The sequence below is a fragment of the Festucalex cinctus genome, chromosome 1, assembly GCF_051991245.1.
Source record: "Festucalex cinctus isolate MCC-2025b chromosome 1, RoL_Fcin_1.0, whole genome shotgun sequence".
Taxonomy (NCBI): Eukaryota; Metazoa; Chordata; class Actinopteri; order Syngnathiformes; family Syngnathidae; genus Festucalex; species Festucalex cinctus.
In genome coordinates this window covers 60,058,592-60,077,759 of record NC_135411.1, presented here as the reverse complement: position 1 = coordinate 60,077,759, position 19,168 = coordinate 60,058,592, and the positions used below count along the sequence as shown (strand labels likewise).

Sequence of the window (19,168 nt, the reverse complement as noted above, 5' to 3'; positions counted from 1 at the left end):
GAAGAGCTGATCCTTATTTTATCATTTATTTTATTAATACAGAATCTAGCATGCCGGAAAGGACAAATAAGGCCCCAAACACTCAGAGGTTTTACTAGACCACTATGACAAAGTGAAATATAGGAAGTAGAAACAGTATACACTCTTGGACATAATTTAAAATAGACAAAACTGTAATTATTTAAGATTTAAGCCAAACCCAGATGAAGAACAACTGAAGCAACAAGATAAAATTTCACAGAAACAAAAACATCCAACTCTTGTCGACAATTTAGACAAGAACCTTCATTGAATGCTCTGTGAAAGTTTAACTATTTTCCAAGAATGTCCTAAATTCAAGGTGTCCAGGACAATAAAAAAAATACTAGTGGTGTTTTGTTATCTTCGTGCTGTGCTCCAACACAGATTCATATCGGTGAGTTTTTGAAGTCCAGGAAGCTGGAATTCCCTCCAACCCAAGCTGGAAGAATAAATAAATTATGTAGTTTTCAGGATTTGTTTCTAAATACATTAAACATGCTTAAAAGGTAAGTGGTGAAAATATGTGTAAAGACTGATTGTTGAGATAAATTCCTATTAAATGAATTATTTGTCCTACCTGAGCACCAAGACAAGCCCCAATAAAAGAGCCTCTGCTACAGGTGCATCCCCCACAGCGCATGGTTTCTCTGATAGCCTGCTCATAGTTTCTGGCTGTCAGGACTCCATGCAATGCTGCTTGGAACGCACCTGGCAAACCTGAAAGAAGGCAATTCAGATCAGCATTTGTTGATGAGATAACAGCTAATTTGTTGTTTTTTTGTGCTTGATATTTGCAAGTTGAAAGCAAGACACGTAAACACCTCAGGTGTTTGGGAAGATAGCTGGGATAAGCTCCTGGGGAGTTTGGGATAAATTCTCCTGCACCTGAAGAATATGCCCTGAAATTTAACAGAGAAGAAAACCACACATCAAGCGAACTTGACATGTTAGTCCATCTTCAGTAACTTGGAGCTCAGTGCCGCAACAATCGAGCAACACATACCAATGGCAGCTGTGTCCAAATCCTGTGGTTGCTTTCTGTTTGGGTCATTGAGCTGACCAAGAACGGCATCCAGGGCTTTCGGATCAGGACCATTTAGGATGAAATGCTCCAAGAACCTGGGAGAAACGCAACAACAACAATGTAAGTTTGTTGAAATGTTTATATTGTTAACTGTTATACTGTTCTTCATTCAATAACTTCAATGCAATTCTTTTTTCTCTTGATAGCACACGATGGAACTATTTTGCAACCAGAACTTAAAATGCACAATTTAAATGAGTACACCCACTTTGAAAAGAAGGCATTTTATCCATGATCTCTCAGAAACACAACAATCATTCTCAGAATTTGGATCATAGACTCGCCTTGAGTTGAGTTGTTGTGATTATTATTTTTGTAATGTGCATTTTTGATTTGCTGGACTTTCATTGGTGTGTACCTGTTTTTAAACAACTTTTCTTTCTTTCTTTTTTTCTTTCTTTTTCACAAAAATAGCATACAAAAAGCTGGAATCTACTATAAAACTACTATAAAACAGTATAAAAGTTCATTTCAGTAGTTCAATTCAAAAAGTGGGAACACATGTTACTGAGCCTTATTGATTAAACAAAAATACTTTTCAATATTAAAAGGTGATTTGGGTTGTTTCATATGTAAATTAGAATTTATTGAGATTATGAATGTGGGGTTTTTACTATAATCTGACCATGTCCTGGACACTATTATGGAAGGAAAATAAAGAGGTAGTTTACCCATAAGTGTTTTAGCAATGAAAATCAGTACTTGGGTTTTTCTTCTAATAAAGAAGGAGGACCATTGTTCAGTTTCATACAGAGTGCAATGGTGGGTTCTAGCTCATGCATCTGTTATGAAGCATAGGTCTGAGTGGTAGACAACATTTATTTATTTACTTTTTAACAAAGATCCGGAAGCATGCATATAAATGAGATCACCGCAGTCCAACACTGATTTACAAAAAAAAAAAAAAAAAAAAGTATCTTCTATGCTTTGTTTACCCCTAACTTCCCCATGACATATGATAAGAAATTCAGGGATAGAGGGAGGTGGTACAACACCTGGGGAGGATTTATTTGCTTTAAGGTAATCAAAAAACAAAATAAATACTGTAATACTGACCTGGCAGCTGCCAAAGTCTCTGCCACACACGCATCATTGTTTTGTGTGACTCGAACGGCCTGCTCAACCTTTTCCAACATGTTTGATTTCCCTGCGTAAAAAGCCACTATGGGAGCCAATTTAGCTATTCCATCAATTTGGCAGTCAGTCTCACAACCTGGAGATAATAGGTTACTTGTTTCTCTTCATTCATTGTGTCATCATTTACTTGACTTCTTTCACCTGTCTCCTCTTTGTTAGAATCCACATTCTTCAGGAAGCTTTTTAAACTAGCGTGTCTCCACGGTCCCTCAATGGGCAGCTGAGGTCTTGGACCTGGAAAAATAAATAATAATACAACACTGTAAAGCCAAAAAATAGTCAAACTTGACCCTGACTCCTAATTTGAATATCTTCTTACCGCCTCTCTGTCTGTAAGGATCATTAACAGGTGTGTCATACTCTGATCCTGGCCCAAAGAATTTTAATGTACGCTCTTTCAGATCCTCAACATTTAGACCTGATCATAGATTTGAAAAATCAGATTCATCAAAAAAAAAAAATCTATTAACATAACATTTAAAGATGTTTATGAAGATGATTTTTATAACTATACATTAATTACAGTTACAAACAGTAATGCTCTATAAAACACCACAAATATTTATACCCTAATGATCAATTATGGTTTAAATGGTTAATTTCCAAACCAATATTGGGCTAGCATGGGTTTATCTTTACCTTCACATTTCGATAAAGACTCAAGCAGGACATAAGCTTGGTCCCCATAGCAGCTCTGTTGGCCCGTTTGTCTCCTGTAAAAGGGGTTCGCTGATTTCGAGTGGAATTCCGGATTCGGCTCCTGAGCAAGGATCTCTTGCAGCTTCTGGAGGTCATAGACCCAGTGGAGAGGCTGCGCTGTGACATATAAGTAATCAAACAGGGTGAAAACAATCCATCCATCCATTTTCTTGACTGCTTAGTCCTCATAAGGGTCGCGGGGGGTGCTGGAGCCTATCTCAGCTGGCTTTGGGCAGTAGGCAGGGTACACCCTGGACTGGTTGCCAGCCAATCGCAGGGGGTGAAAACAATGTTTTACCAAAATGTATATCCATGGCATTTCTTATTGAGGTGGAGAATTGACTGGTTAGAAACTTAATCATTTTTGTTACACTAGAAGACACTTAGTGACCATAACAAATCTTTCGCAATTTGGCGCACCAAATAACACCAGTGTACAGATGACAGACTTTTCACTACGTCAGTTATATCAGAGCATTTTGACTGGCATAAGGCAGGAAGAGTACCAATAATTGATTTAGCATCAATATCTTATTGGCATCTCATGCCTTTTATGTAGGTGAACATTTTATTTTTTTTTAATGATACGCCATATTGATTTACTTCAATTTATTTTTTGGACCTCAGGGAACATCCGCACACCAGAATGGGTCCTCGCCCATTTTAACGAAATTAAGTACAAGAGCTGTAGTTTGTTTGTATGCCTACATGCCTATGCCTTTGTATGCTAGCTAGTTGTAAGTTGCAAGGGTATCGAATTTTACTGCACTACTAATGTTTTTCTTTGTGTTTATTCTGGTGTCTTGACAATGGCAGTGTTGGTTTCCTAACATTTTGTTAACTTAATGCTGATCATAATGCTTCAGATTTATATAGCACTTTTCTGGACACTCAAAGACGCTTTACAACCAGTACAGAAAGACAGGCAGACTATCGCAGACATTTTTTTTTTGTGACAAAAATAATATGAACAAAAACAATGATATGCTCTTTATATTTATTATGAACACAAGGGGTGCAACGAGTGTTGCATTTGTTTGCTGTATGTAAATCATTACCTGCTGCATCTGCAACTGCTGATCCCACAATAGCTCCTATTGCTCTGTCAGCCAGAGCTGCCATCTGTGGAACAAGTATATTAACAATAACACTGAATGTTCGATAATCTATCATTCTTCTTAATTAAATAATAATCCAAACTTTTTTTCTTTGCACCTGCATCTAAACTAGCGACTCGTTTGCGTTAATGACCTTCTATTGTTAGTTTGCTAGATGATTTCTAAATATGCTCGACACTGTGTGTAGGATTGATAATTCATCTTGATTCTTGTCTTACCTTTAATGTTTAGGAGCAATGTTCAGTGCTGTATATTCGCCCTGACCGGATACATAACACAAGAAGAACTAAACATACACCGAGCAGCTCGTTGGCAATTAGCGCCCCACAGAGGACAGCGACTGTAACATACCGCCGCCTACCCTGAGCAAATTTTCAAACAAGTGTCACAAAAAAAGTATGTTTGATATTTTTTGTCATGTTTTCCTGTAAAATTAGCATTTGAAAATATAGCTGAATGAATACATTGTTTTCAATTAACTTTAATTTGATTCGTTTTAGGGCACAGTTTTGTCCACGTGTCCAACATTTTCTATCGTGATTTCAAAGATGGCGTTATTGGCTTGAACCTTGATTTTCTACATTATATTTTGTTATCTCAATTTAACTCAACTTTAGTTATAAAGCACTTTCAGACAAGCATTGCTTGGAAAAAAAAAAAAAAAGTGCTGTACATGCATGACATGGAACAGAAATCGGCCATGCAGTAAAGAATAAGATAAGTAAAACAAGAAAGAAAAAAAAACATTTTAAGTGAGTATACAAGTAGATAAAGTTTACATCAATAAATTAATAACAAGAAGTAGGCGAGTGATAGATAGATAGATAGATAGATAGATAGATAGATAGATAGATAGATAGATAGATAGATAGATAGATAGATAGATAGATAGATAGATAGATAGATAGATAGATAGATAGATAGATAGATAGATAGATAGATAGATCTGATCTGATCTGATCTGATTCATATTGTGGTTGTCAGATTAAAACGTAAACGAAATTATCTACTTTAAACTGTTCACGTCTCATTAGATCCGGTTGTGATTCGTTGCTTCAGGGTCTTCCATTGAAGTCAACTCTTGCTTTCAATAGTTAGGAATCTCAATATGGCCATTACTCATTGATGTCCATCTCATTGTTTGGTAAATTGCTGACACTGCCAGTTAAGTATGGAGGGAATGTGATCTACTAAAACAACTTCACTGCAGTCTTAGAATTTACATTTCCCATCGGACATTTGGGTTTATTTAATAACTATTGCAGAAAAATTATATATATATAACTTTTTTTTTAACTATGAGCCACTATGCATGCAAAGTACAGTCTACACTGTAGTTTGCATGTACAAGACTGCACAAGCATGTTATATTGTGACAGGTTCATTAATTACAGGCTTGTTGAAGTTTACTCTCACTGCTCTTCTTTCAAAAGGTCAGATTTGTCATTGGTAATGTCACGGTCGATAAAAGAAACGGTCGCCAATCCATTAGCTGTCCTATTAAAACAGCCGATGACACATGGCTGATCTGCATATGACGTGTCATATCTTCATAATCATCTTGTAGATGTGGAGCAGCAGCTGCTGTGTAAATTACAAGCTGTAAAGTAGCTACTCTGTGCTATCTGGAGCATGTCATAGTATGATATTCAAGTGTGCCTGCAAAATGTTCACAGTTACAGTGAATTAGTTTGATTCCCGGTGATTAGTGACAACACACATTGCTAGTATAAGGTTACACACGTTGAATGCATCTTCCAACTGTTCCCTTCAAACTCAGACCTGTAATACTGTATGCTTGCATATCTTGCCACAGATAAGAAGAGTGGGTCGGTTGCCGACATTTATTTATAGTTTACTTCTTCCATTTCAATTTGTAAAGTAATATCACAGGTGACCATCTTAAGCATTAGCTGTAAAGGGCACACAGAGGGAAAAATAAGTCCTCAGTCCCCAGTGAAAATCTCGTTTTAGGATTATACTATGTTATTCTAATGGGTGGTTAGCAGGTGCGCCAACCGCTCCTCTTCCCCTCTCTCATTCATGTCCCTGGGTGACCTAGTGCAACATTCTAGTCTTACGCAGGTGCCAACTGCAGCAAATAAGACACCGGCACCGCCTCCCGATATGTTCTCGCTACCTCATCCATTATTTTTAGCTGGGATCCAATCCTACATCTTCACTTAATATGGCAGAACCGTGCTGCATCTTTGCAATTAATTTCATTTCCAGCACTCGTTTGCACGATTTACATGACTTGCCTCCGCCGCCGTCATCCCAGCCTTCCTTTGCCCTCTCAACCAAATTTGACATGTATGAAACATACACCTGCACACAAAGCGGTCTCCCCAGCAACCACGCAAGCCCCCGCCTCATCTTACCCCACATAGACACGCACTAACACCAACTTAGCTCAGCCCCCCTTACGCCCTGTGCCCCAATACCAGCGGCCCATGTGGGGTTTTTATTAAGGTGGATGTAGGAGTTGGTCTTGCTCTCTTCTGGGTGACGCGGATTGGGAAGGGTTCCTCATACTTGCAGCAACGTTTTTTTGTGTACATTCTGAAACTGCGACGACATCGAATCCACTCCAGAGAGGAGCCATGAAGTGGACCTGGGTGTTTGTGGCAGTTTTGCTGTCCTCTGTGGGGCTGTCACTGGGCAAAGACAGCTTGGATTTTCCCGAGTATGATGGCAAGGACAGAGTCCACGACCTCCATCTCAAGAACTATAAGTCTGTGATGAAGAAGTATGATGTCATGGTGGTGTACTACCATGACCATCCCGGATCCAGCCGCGTCGCCCAGAAACAGTTTGAGATAGAGGAGTTGTCCCTTGAGGTAAGTTGGGAATGATGGGATAGGATAGCATGTATAATAAAGTATAGGACTTGTGCTGTATAAAAGTAGTATTTTATTAAATAATAATAAGTTCAAATATTGCTGAAATTGGGGTGCTGAAAGGCGACCCGTCAGGCTTCCCATTCTTGTGACTGGGTAAATTCAATTAAGTAATCTGAATCTGTAATAAATATAAAAGACTTAAGGGATGTCGAAATGAAAAAATAAGCTGTTCAATAACATTATTTTCGAGAATAATGACACTACAAGGTGGGAAGTGGCTTGTAAGAAATGCTAATAGGTGACGTCTCGAACATGTGTCACAAGCCAGTGGCTCGCTAACAATGTCATCCACCTGCAGCAGAGAGCTGAGCTGTGACGACTTGCGTATTCTCGTTTCAAATGTGTGTGCGCCGGCCCATGCAGCACCATCACTCTTTTTGTCAAACTGTGGGCTGTCTGTCAACAGCAGACTCAGATGTTTCACCACATTCCTAATGGATAAGTATGAAATCATCACGCTGCTTAAAGTCTCAGCATACAGCATGCACATATCGAATGGTAGCAAAGAGGATTTGTACTTTATTTTTGAGCACCTGTTGACGTTGGGGTGCATTGAAATGTCACAGTACTTTTGAGACAAAACAACATTGTGGGAGCAGTTGTGATATAACAAACAAATACTGCACATGTGTAGTTTGAACTGATTTGGTCCAGGTGAGAGCATTCATTTATTAATCATTGTTTTCATCCATATTATATCTATATAAAGTGTACATATATTCCAATGAAAAAAGATCCTTGTCACTAAAATAGAGGCCATGTAATCATAAAGCATGAAATTATAGCCAAAATGGAGAAGCTGCACTCGTTTAGCATATCACGTCCTCCAGGCTGTCTCTGTATGGGCCGTCTGGGCTCGGGGCTGCAAGCCAGCGTCTGGCTTCTGGCTCCAGTTGTGCCGGCTCAGCTTTGCGCCGTGATTGACACTTGCAGTACTGTACATGTCAGCGGATCTTGGAGCACTGAACATCACTGCCAACTCACCAAAATAGTCCCTGAAGCTGGTGTGGCTCTCGAGATATATTTATCCTGAGCCACTTTTGTGGTAGGTTGAGTACCCCGAAGGTTTGTGTTTCTAAGTATGAATGTATTTATATTCACATTGAACCAATAAGATCATATAATTAGTAACAGGTAATGGCAAAGGTTCAACATAATAGGGATCGGGTGCTCTGTGGGGTTTAAAATGTCAATATTGCACCATTAGTCTCGCAAAGGTTGTTGTTCATTAAGTTTGTCTGGATAGAAATTAGATAACTAACCACTAGTTTGCCTTGTCAAAAAAGGAACAAAAAGTTTGATTCCTGCTTTCTTTATTCTGCATGTTGTCATTCAGAATAAGTGGTTTTGCTGCTTGCCCAGTACAACCAAAACAGATACTTCCTCTTTGGATTTCAGCAAATCAAATCTCGATGATCACTGCATCATCCAATAAGAGAAGAAGTTATGTTATTATCATGACATTTTTATCCTTATTTTCACATGGTGGTCACCTGCATAATTTCAATTAAATAGACTTCAAGTAATGCCATCACATTTTAGGATAATTAAAAAATCACCCTTCAACGTCAAGTTTGTATATTTCATAGAAGGATGTTAATCTGACATATAGTCAGTGTAGTGAATATTTTATTTTATTCACAATTAGTTTACGCCAGCAAAATGAGCAGTCTGAAGCTCATGTGTTTTCATCTTAAATGTGCGTGTGCTCCAAACAAACTGCGACAGCCCCTCGATCCACTTCCTCAGTGCAGCCGCCCGTGAATGTGACGCTCCCATTGGTGAAAGTAGCTGTCAGTCACGAGGTTCAAGTTTCATACAGATTTAGAAAGTGCATAGCAGCGCACGGATAAAGAAGGCTTTTATGGTCATGAACCAACTAGTGGAGAAAATGCTCAAAAAGACGCAAAAAAAACTGTGTAGAAGCTGATTGATACATTTGTTATGTGGCTCCTTTAAACACACAAATTGTTCTGACAAATGAAGATTACATTTTGTGTATGTTTATTTTTACAGCTTGCAGCCCAGGTCCTAGAGGAGTTTGATGATGAGGACATTGGAGTTGGTCTCATTGATGCAAAGGTTGACAAGGCTTTAGCTAAGAAATTGGGTAATATATGCAAAATCTAATTAGCACATTTAAAAAAATAAAAATAAAGTACAGTATAACGTTCTGTTTTTGTTCCCAGGCCTTGAAGAGTCCGACAGCATCTTCATCTTCACAGATGACGAAGTGGTCGAGTACGATGGCGAGCTCTCGGCAGATACTCTTGTGGAGTTCATCTTTGATGTTCGTGAGGATATAATCTCACAGTTAATAGCTCCCGATTTCTAGGAGGGAAAAAAAAAAAGTCTCTTAGTGTACTGTGTCTTTCTTTAAGACGGTCTCTTACGCTGGTTGCCTCTTTTCTATTTCCTTCGCAGCTCCTTGAAGACCCCGTGGAAATTATTGACAACAGTAGGGAACTGAAGGGCTTTGAGAACATCGAAGAGGACATCAAATTGGTGGGCTACTTTAAGAGTCACAAGTCAGAACGTAAGAATCTGTACTGTGATGGCATGAAAATTTATGCTGATTTATGCTGTGCTTTTGCTTTTTTCTCTCTCTCTCGAGATCAGATTGAACTTGTGTCCGCTAGTTTGACTTAAATGACTGCTTTGCAATGAGGATAGAAAATGATGTTGAAAGCAATAAATGCATATTTGTACCACATACATTTGTCAATACCCCGGTGTGTCAAATTTCAGATTTTGAGGCTTTTGCTGATGCTGCCGAAGAGTTCCATCCTCACGTCAAGTTCTACGCAACATTCAATGCCAAGGTGGGTCATTACAAAACAAAATAATTGCTCATATCATATCAATAACTTTAAGACTAAATGAATTGTGAAATGTATAATTTATTGGATGGATGGATTTCTATCAACTTTTACATCATTTTCTTTAGGGGTTTTGTAATTTTCAAAAATGCCTAGCTGTATATGGCAGCATAAGATTCTAAACATCTTATTCAATTGGTATGAAAATACGAAGAACGTGTTTCTATTATCTGCTTCATACTGATCGTAACATTTGTTGTGAATTAGTGCTCTCTAAGAAGAAATAATAAAAATGAAATAAACATGAATTAAATGACTACACTCATCAATTTATTTTATCATCAATTTATTTGAGCATGTATCAATGAAATCTTATCCTCGTAGAGCTCAGATTTGCTCTCTTTTTTTGTATGATTGCTCACAATTATGTACCTGTATGTAATTATTTGAACTATTGGAAACAGGTTGCCAAGGCTTTGGACCTCAAGCTTAACGAGGTGGACTTCTATGAGCCCTTCATGGATGATCCAGTTGTCATCCCGGGAAAACCTTATACTGAGGAAGAGCTGGTGAAATTCATTGAAGATAATGACAGGTGAGTCCATTTTCTATGGGAACTTTGTTCTTCCAGTAGAAAAATAACAACATACAATTTTGTGTGTGCGTTTGAAGGCCAACTCTAAGGAAGCTGCAGCCCCACAACATGTATGAAATCTGGGTGAGAACTTTTTTGTCTAACAATATAAACATCACTATTCCATCAATGCTTGGAAATTGACTTGGCAGTTGTTTTTTATTTTATAATACGCAACATGTTTGTATTCTTTCCAAAGGATGACCATGTTGATGGCGAACACATCATTGCTTTTGCTGAGGAGTCTGATCCTGGTACACCAAACATTAGTTGCATTTAATGAAATGAAACTGAACAAATCTCAAAAGGTATGTAGGACGTTCTCATGATTCTTATGATTTTTTTTTTTTACTCTTCAGATGGCTTTGAGTTTTTGGAGATCCTGAAAGAAGTTGCAGAGGACAACACAGAGCATCCTCACCTCAGTATTATCTGGATTGACCCTGATGACTTCCCCCTGGTACGAATATTTCTAGTTCACTGGTGGAGGATCAATTGCCAGTCAAATGTGCTGTTCACAATCACCGTGCGACTTGACTTGTGACCAGTCCATCCATCCCGAATAACAAAAATGCTTATGAAAGTGAATTGAACATTCCTCTCTTTCTTTTTTTCAGCTTGTGCCTCACTGGGAGAAGATTTTCGGAATCGACCTGTCCTCCCCTCAGATCGGTGTTGTGGAAGCTGACGATGTAAGTTGATGCCTGATCGTGCGTGCGTGTCTCCTCTTGACATGTTGCTCCACGGCAGGCTGACAGCGTGTGGATGGACTTGGACGACGACGACGACATGCCATCTGCGGACGAACTGGAGGACTGGATTGAGGACGTTCTGTCAGGAGAAATTGATCCTGATAATGATGATGATGACGACGATGATGACGATGATGATGATGACGATGATGATGATGATGACGATGATGATGATGATGATGATGATGATGACGACGATGATGATGATGATGACGACGATGATGATGATGATGACGATGACGACGACGATGATGATGATGATTATTAAATTAGGACATTATACATCTAAATCTGACCAATGCAATTTAAAGTGCTAATATGAACAGCAAGTGCATCGTAATCATTTGTTTTCATCTCATCTCTTCATCATCTTAACTAAATTCCATTATTACTCCCCAATCTATTGCCATGCACAATTCTTTCATTCATGTGACTTTGGTGGGAAAAAAAAAATCTGATCTTTGAATAGTACTGCTAGTACTTTTATATGATTATGGTTGGTGTTTAACTAAGTACTGGAGGGTTGCAGTATTTTACTGGATCATATTTAATATATGTTCACTCTTTTTCTTGTCTTCCTCGGTGAAAAAACGTCAAGTCAAATCCAAAGGTGCTAGCAGCTTTTTACAGATGGGTGTTTATGTATCACCAGCATACTCTGCCAAATCATTGCAACACTGTACATCAATAGATGTTTTCTACGACAATGAAGTATAACAACAGCCATATTTTATTTTTGTAACAAGAGAAATTGCTTACTGTGAAGTCTTAAATAAATGACAGATTTGGACAGAAACACCAACGGCTGTGTGTTTGTACACTTTGTTTAACAATTGACAGATAACCTCTGAGGCAGTGTTGTCCAAACTCATTCCTCGAGGGCCGGTGTCCTGCAGGTTTTGGATGTTTCTCTTCTCCAACACACCTAAGCTCATCATCAGCAAACATAACGAACGATCCTGATTCCTGTTCATTGGAGCAGGGAAACATCCAATGCCTGCAGGACCTCGGCCCTCGAGGACCGCGTTTTGAACATACTTTCTTATTTAGTTTGGACTTACTTTCCGTTCTAATCTCTGTTTTACGGAAGAAAAAAAATAGCAGTGATATGTGTGGTTGTGCTGCCTAATGGTCACAAACGAGGGGAAACGTGCCGTTACTACGCGTAGTTAATGCGCGTTTTACAACTTAGTCCAATTGCATTCGCTTTTATTTTCAAAGCTGTCAGGAAGTACAGCTGGTACTTCCTGATTATTAGCGTGTATCACTCTTATTTTGAAGTGTATCCCACCACTTCCACTATTGTCCGCTGATATACTTCTCTCAATATTTAAATAATAAATCATAAAAAATATTAATTAAAAAAAAGTGTAATAAAAAAAATGGGTGACAAAGTATCAGACGGACCGGAATGTTTTGGAAATAAATCATCCACGACATGTAAAATCGAAAATATAGCAAACAAGCAGGAGCCAAAAAAAAAAGGTGTTTGCTGCTCTATGATTTTTTTTCCCCCTCTGTATTGACGCGTTAGATTTTTATGTAAATTTCGATGTACAAATCACAAAATATTTATATAAAATGTGGTACGCTAGGTCACGTGACAAGTTACGTACTTTGATCCGCGTCCACCTTTGTGCACATGCGTATACTTACGCTCACTGTTGGTGCAAGCCATGCGGTTGTGGATGTTTTGGTAACGTTTCATCTTTCGTGAATAATTATTTATTTTATGATAACTACGCTTTTATTCGCGCAAAGAGATGGACAAAATGTCGGCGGACGCTGTAAACATCCACGCACAGGTGGAGTCTGTGCTGGGTGCGCTAGTCAAAGTCGCCACGGTGGAGTTGACCAAACTGTTCGAGAGCAGATGCAGAGCTTGGGCTGCTACCGTGGAAGTGGGCCGCGCTGGCAAAGGCAAGGGGAACGAGTCTCCGGATAGTTTGTCGTCTGCAGAAAGAACGCGCAGCATTGGGATCCAAGTGGACGAGGACATCGAGCCACCGTTCGAGTTGTCTTGTACGTTGTTTACGATACTACTTCCTCTTTTGGTCTGCAGCCTGCAGCGACCGGCGCTTTTGGCCAAACTTCGCTGTTTCGTCGGCATTTGACTGCTAAACACATTTAACTTGCATACACTAAAAAGTAACACTAATTCGTTTGCTTTATTTGCTGTCCAAAGCCTCTCAATGCATAGGAATGTGACCCTACTTTCCCTTTGCAGATGGCGATTGTTCCACAGAGTGCGAAATGGAGCAGGAGGTGCAGGATTGCCTCAACGTTCTCTTTGCTGGAGATAATCCACTAGTCAAGGTGAAGTAATGGGCTGTGGAGTAGGCGTGAAAGTCTTGTTTATGAGATTTTTAGCATAGTAAGGTTTCTGCTTTTACTTTGGGCTGCAAGCTATCAGTCGGTTATGTTATGTTTTGTTTTGTTTCTTGAAGGAGGCAATGGCAGAGACTGTGACTGAGCCAGAGTTCCGCATCCTTGAAACAGACAGTGAGCCACAGGCAGACGCTACTTTGGATGGTAAGACAGACTATAAGTAGGCTACTTATATTTTTTTGTACTTGTTGATACCGCAGATGCCTCTATTGGTGGGATTTTTTTCTGAACAATTGAATTCAAATCCACATCACAATGTAGTAGAATGCAATTATCAAGAGGCAAAGGCTGCAATTTGAAGATAAAAAAAAACACTTTAATTTCAGTCAGTCTTTTTTTTTTTTTTACTTTAAATATACAGTAATGTATATTTTATTTAGTGTCTAGTTAAGTTAAAAACATGAGATGTGCAGTCCACATGTTTCCATATTATTATTTCATGAAAAATTAAAATGGTAACGCCGCTGATTTGGTTGCTTTATTGCTGTAACACTATTTAAGATTTACTGACATGTTTACGCCACACTTTTTTGGTATAATTTTGTCATAGTGGACACTTAACTGCAAATCAAAGTGCTTAGTAAAGTAACAATTGGAGTAGTAGTAGTAGTCTTTCAAATGAATTCAGGGTTCAATTAAGCCTAACCTAAAATAATAATAAATTTTATTTGAAAAGCAGTAAAGCACTTTACATTTGCAATCAAGACCGAAACATTTTTGCATAATAAATCTGTTGTTTATTGTAATATAATTATATTTTTGTATATTATTGAAAGCGTCCACTTTCCTTTTGTTTTTACAGATGAAAAATGTGTGCCTACACCAAGCCCACCAGCTAAGAAGATGCCGCCTGCGGTTCAACCCGACCCAAGCCATGAAGTCTCGTTGGCTTGCCCGCTAACGCTGAAGTCTCCCGCGCCTCAACCTGACAGCTCCGAGGCGTCCGTTCAGGCGGAGCCTCCTCAAGCCTGCGCCAGTACGGCCAAGGGTACAGCCTACAGCCCGTCCCGTCGCGACGGAGCGCTAACGACGGCACCGGGAGGCCTTTGGCAGCATGTGGCCTCCCCAAAGACGCGGAAAAACCACCTACAGATGAAGCTGAAACTGGCCTCGCCGGACCAAAAGCTGAAGAGCACGTGCGTGGTGCGACTCGTCGACGTGGAGGCCGCAGCGATGTCGCCGGCGACGCTTCAGGAGAGCGGCGACGGTAGAAAGTGGCCCGTGCCGAAAGATTTGCGCCGCCACCAAGGCGTGCACACGGGTCACCGCCTCTGCTGCTTTGCGCCGTGCGAGAAAGGCGTTTGGCGACTCCAGAAAGTGGTCCCCCGCTCCCGTGACGGCTACGCCTGCGCCACCTGTGGCAAAGCGTTCAAGCACCGCAAGATTCTCCGGCGCCACGAGCGCTTCCACACGGGCGAAAAGCCGTACTCGTGCGCCAAGTGTTCCAAGACGTTTGCACTCCGGAAGAGCCTCCGCCGCCACGTGAGATTCCACACGGGGGAGAGGCCGCACAAATGCACGCACTGCGGCAAAAGTTTCCGCCTGCGAGTCAATCTAAAAACGCACCTGAGATTTCACACTGGCGAGAAGCCGTACCAGTGCGACATTTGCGGAAAGAGGTTCCGGCTTCTGGGGACTCTGGACAGACACAAGCGCTCCCCGTGTGGAATCTTGCTGCCGTCGTTCCGGAAAATTGCTGGCTTGTAGCCGGAACTTGTGCCAGCCCCTCTCACTCGTCAAAGTTGCCGTTTTGCCGTCAAGGCACCGATTAGTGTTACAACAAGCTTAAATTCAGCAAATTCCCGTATGAGTCGCATTCATTCCAAGTTTGAAAGAGAAATTTTGTATTGAGAAACTATTGAGTTGAGATTTGTAGCGTCTGATGTGACAGTTTTACAGAAACTACGTGAAAGGGGTTATTCGGGAATGTTCGCTGCCTCAGTCAATGCTATGAAGGTTCCATCAAAATGTTGCAAGTTTTTTTGTTTTTTTTTCTAAAAACCAAACAATGATGTTCTGTTGTGACTTGAACAAGTTCTCGTGTTCGACAACATAATAGATGATGTTGACATAGTGTGTCTGCTAATTCCTATTTTGCATTTTCTGATAAGGAAAACAAATGTAGACCTTTCCACTTGGCAGCTTCTTGTTACTGTCAACTGACTACTTCATCTTCGCCTATCAGCATCTGTTGATCCAATATAAGCGCTGTGGTGAACATTTCTGTTGTCACACTCCATCACGGAGAGATGTGCTCGAATATCCTGGTCAACTGAAATGTTGCAGTGTGATGCAGTGAAAATCACGATGAGTATTTTTTATTTTTTTTTGGTTGTATTTTCCACCTTTTCACTTCTTGTATTGGGATCATAATTCGGGCACATGTTCATTCTGGTATTTGACTTTTACTATTAGTCTTTTTTTTTTTTTTCTTTTTTTTTTTTTTTTTACTACAAGGGCCCATTTTTCCACCTAGTTTTGAGAACTAGTCTCGCTTTTTGTCCATATGATTCGTTAAAGCCTGTTTGGCTTGTAAGTTGTGTGTTCTGATACTTGAAATGACCTTTGCTTTATTGTTTACTTTATTCACTACTTGGTGCCCCTTTGTTTCATAGTTGTGTCACCATGTACGTGTGGTTGTCTTTCTGTCCTGGAGAGGTTACGGTTAAGAACTACTGGTTTTGTATGTTTGCCTTTAAAAATTTTTACAAGTATAAAGACTAAAGATTTAATAAAGAAAACTATTCAGCAATTTTCACAATTATTTTTTTAATATATTTTGGCAATAATTCGATCTTATTGGGCAGTGTTGAGGATTCAGAGGAAACAATCTTATGTGCAGTTGTAAAATTCCCTCATCCTATTCTATCCTCATCCCTCGTTCTATTCTTAAATATACTCCTGCTGGTCATATAATTACAATAAATGAAGGAAAAGTACATTTATGTCAAAAATGTCTTTCAAAATGTGAAACTTGTATGTTACATTAGTAGTTCAGCACACACAAAATAACCTTGCTCTCGCAAGATGAATTCTCGCGTTTTGTGAGTTCACAAATTCCGGAGAACATCTCACCGCCGTTCCCGTCCCGTCCGAACCACTGGTGGTTCAGACCAATCACAGAGCGACATTGTGTTTGGGGGCGGGATATGCAACTGTGACGAAACCAGGAAGCCAGCGCCGACGTGGGTGCTAACAAACAAACAAACCCAACATGGACGAATGGATGCTACAATTAATTCTGTACTCGCAGAATTACTCACCGTTTCCTTGTTGAATGTTGAACAGCAGAGGCGTTTCGTGCATTTCTAGCAGGTAAGATGTTCGTGCTTTGGCCCCCGCCTTCGACAATAACTAACATGAAATTTTCACCCGTGGCCGTAATTGGTTAAAACAAACGTGTAGAATGTCGCATCGTCCAATCAGCTCGATTTATTGTACAGAATGTCCCGCATTTTCCCGACGAAATTACTGTGGCGAAGTACCAGGTGGATATGTAATATCCACATTACATCTGGCTATTGCCAGGTTAACAAAGTAATATTTCAAGTATTTTTTCTAAGCATTTACAGTTTTATTCACAATTTTTTTTTTTTGTTAAAAAAAAAAAAAACCTTTGACGGATAACACGGGCTGAGGGCTGAGCAGATGTCACCAAAAGTTAAAATATGGATGATGTCACTAACATGAATAATGTGAACCTGTGCCATGTATTAACAAATGAATGCAACGATGCAATGATTGTTTGAGATAATCGCTATGTCACACAAAACTGGTATGTCACACAACACTAGTCTGAAATGTCTTTGGTGTAAGTGTCAACTTCATTAGCGTTTAAACATGCCCCATAATTGGTAAATATACTTGTGAACCAGCAGCCAGCATAACACACAACACACACTCACTTGTCATTGGTTTTGTGGTTTTAACATACCATGTATTTTGTTTGGAGTTTGGTTTGAATTTTTTCTTAATCAGTATTGGTGTGGGGCATTATGAGTAAAAAGCTTTGAAGGGATTTTATTCACAAATGGGAAGTGCAGGTTATTTTAAAATCATATATGTTTTATCAGCATAAAAAATTAGACCTTGTCAACAAATGTGTTTTGCAAAACTGTTAAGGTCGCATTTTTAAGAGGAACTGAAAAGAGGAAGTAAGCACCAGACATTTAGAACTCAGCAGTTCAAACTTTGGTACAGACTGACTGGAACACACTCATCTGTGCTTAGTCATGCTATGTTCAGCATCCCGAGGGTATAAATTGGCGGGGACAAAACGAGGCGGGCGTGCAAAAAAGGAGCGAAGCTCTCTCTCTCGGCCAAGAGGGACATTTTTCGTCTCTGTGCCCATTTACCCCTATATGCTAAATGAGGAAGTAATTCTAACAATCAAAATAAGAGTAATTTGTGGTAGACACATTGTCTTGATTGGCTGTTAGAAGATAATAGTTCCCCTTGTTTTGATCAGTTTTATTAAATTAAACAGCCGGGATAGTAAATGGTAAACTTCCTCAATTATTTTCTTTGAGCTACTAGTTTAGCTCAAAGATAATTAGGCCCAGGTGGTTCATCACAGAATAGCTACCTGTCGTGACCACCCAGCAAAGGAATAATTCTTTTTCAAAGCTTTTGCCCTTCTTTTTGGTTTTTGATTTTTCTTTTCTTTTTATTTTTTCTTGTTTCTTCAATTGATGATCTGGAGTAAGGAGCAACAAATTGTGAGTACATGTGATTCTGTTCTGTTTGAATTTTGGATGTGAATCATTATTTTTTGTCATTAATCAACATATATTCATTATTGCACAAATTTTGCTTTGCTATTGGTTTGAACACTGATCAAGTAATAAATCAAGAAAGACAAGAAGTAGTTTAGAGTTTTTATGTGTATGGTCACATTAATCATTGATTTCTTAAACCCAACCTTCACTTTCCTGCTTTAACACTTTTCTCTCACTATTTGAGTCATACTTAGAGATACCTTATTGAATAGATAATAGTTCCATCTACATGTCGGCTGCGTTCCCAAAAATTCCTGAAAGGTTATTTCGGCTTACATAAACAAATAAAACAAGCCCTTACGGTTCTAACAAGGACAGCAAAACATGTTTAGGTCATTCTAAGTGCAATCGATCATAAGAAAAGGAGCCACTGTAAAAAGAGTGTGATTAGATTTATATCCTTAAATCGAAAGTTACAACTGTAACTACGGTTCTATGAGTCCCGGACGACCGCCAGAAGGCGGTGCTTTAAGCACTGAATGTTCCTTTCGCGCATGCGCAGTTCGAGTAACGCATACCAAATTAGTCACCTGTGACCCCTGGGTGACCCTAGAAGGGTATAAGTTCCGGTGTCACCCAAGGTTCGTTTCCTACGGAATCTTCTCGCGTGAACACGAGGATTCCGAGCGACAGGACGCCCTGGCGGTCGTCCGGGACTCATAGAACCGTAGTTACAGTTGTAACTTTCGTTCTATTTCGTCCCTCCCGACCGCCAGAAGGCGGTGCTTTAAGCACTGAATGACTAATACCGGCGTAGTCGCGAGGGATCTCAGACACAAACCTCACTGAGAAGCCCTAGCAGGACCCAAGATCACGCCAAGCGGATGGGGAGAGG

The 19,168-nt window shown here is 39.7% G+C and overlaps 3 protein-coding genes across 4 annotated transcripts; 2 read left to right on the top strand and 1 right to left on the bottom strand.

Moving 5' to 3' along the window:
• Positions 1-19: 19 nt before the first annotated feature.
• On the bottom strand, positions 20-4,369 carry LOC144004311 (crystallin J1A-like). Of its 2 annotated transcripts, none has more exons than XR_013279312.1 (10): positions 4,278-4,369; positions 4,000-4,063; positions 2,882-3,058; positions 2,562-2,660; positions 2,384-2,476; positions 2,162-2,318; positions 1,025-1,140; positions 843-906; positions 599-738; positions 20-460 (listed from the first exon to the last, which is right to left on the bottom strand). XR_013279312.1 is itself a non-coding variant. In XM_077501495.1 (10 exons), exons 2-10 carry the CDS (start codon positions 4,061-4,063, stop codon positions 365-367), a joined length of 1,020 nt encoding a protein of 339 aa, XP_077357621.1. In that variant the 5' UTR covers positions 4,278-4,369; the 3' UTR covers positions 23-364. The 2 variants fall into 2 exon arrangements, 1 of the variants encoding a protein (XP_077357621.1); XM_077501495.1 differs by having other exon boundaries at positions 23-460; positions 843-920.
• Positions 4,370-6,601: 2,232 nt separating this feature from the next.
• casq1a (calsequestrin 1a) lies at positions 6,602-11,930 on the top strand. The gene is made up of 11 exons (XM_077501372.1): positions 6,602-6,899; positions 8,979-9,072; positions 9,152-9,252; positions 9,387-9,498; positions 9,711-9,784; positions 10,246-10,376; positions 10,454-10,499; positions 10,615-10,669; positions 10,775-10,875; positions 11,033-11,107; positions 11,166-11,930. Exons 1-11 carry the CDS (start codon positions 6,663-6,665, stop codon positions 11,433-11,435), a joined length of 1,296 nt encoding a protein of 431 aa, XP_077357498.1. The 5' UTR covers positions 6,602-6,662; the 3' UTR covers positions 11,436-11,930.
• An 858-nt stretch (positions 11,931-12,788) lies between these two features.
• LOC144002754 (uncharacterized) lies at positions 12,789-16,307 on the top strand. The gene is made up of 4 exons (XM_077498246.1): positions 12,789-13,189; positions 13,395-13,483; positions 13,615-13,699; positions 14,358-16,307. The coding sequence occupies exons 1-4, from the start codon at positions 12,931-12,933 to the stop codon at positions 15,260-15,262; spliced, it is 1,338 nt and encodes a 445-aa protein (XP_077354372.1). The 5' UTR covers positions 12,789-12,930; the 3' UTR covers positions 15,263-16,307.
• Positions 16,308-19,168: the final 2,861 nt, after the last annotated feature.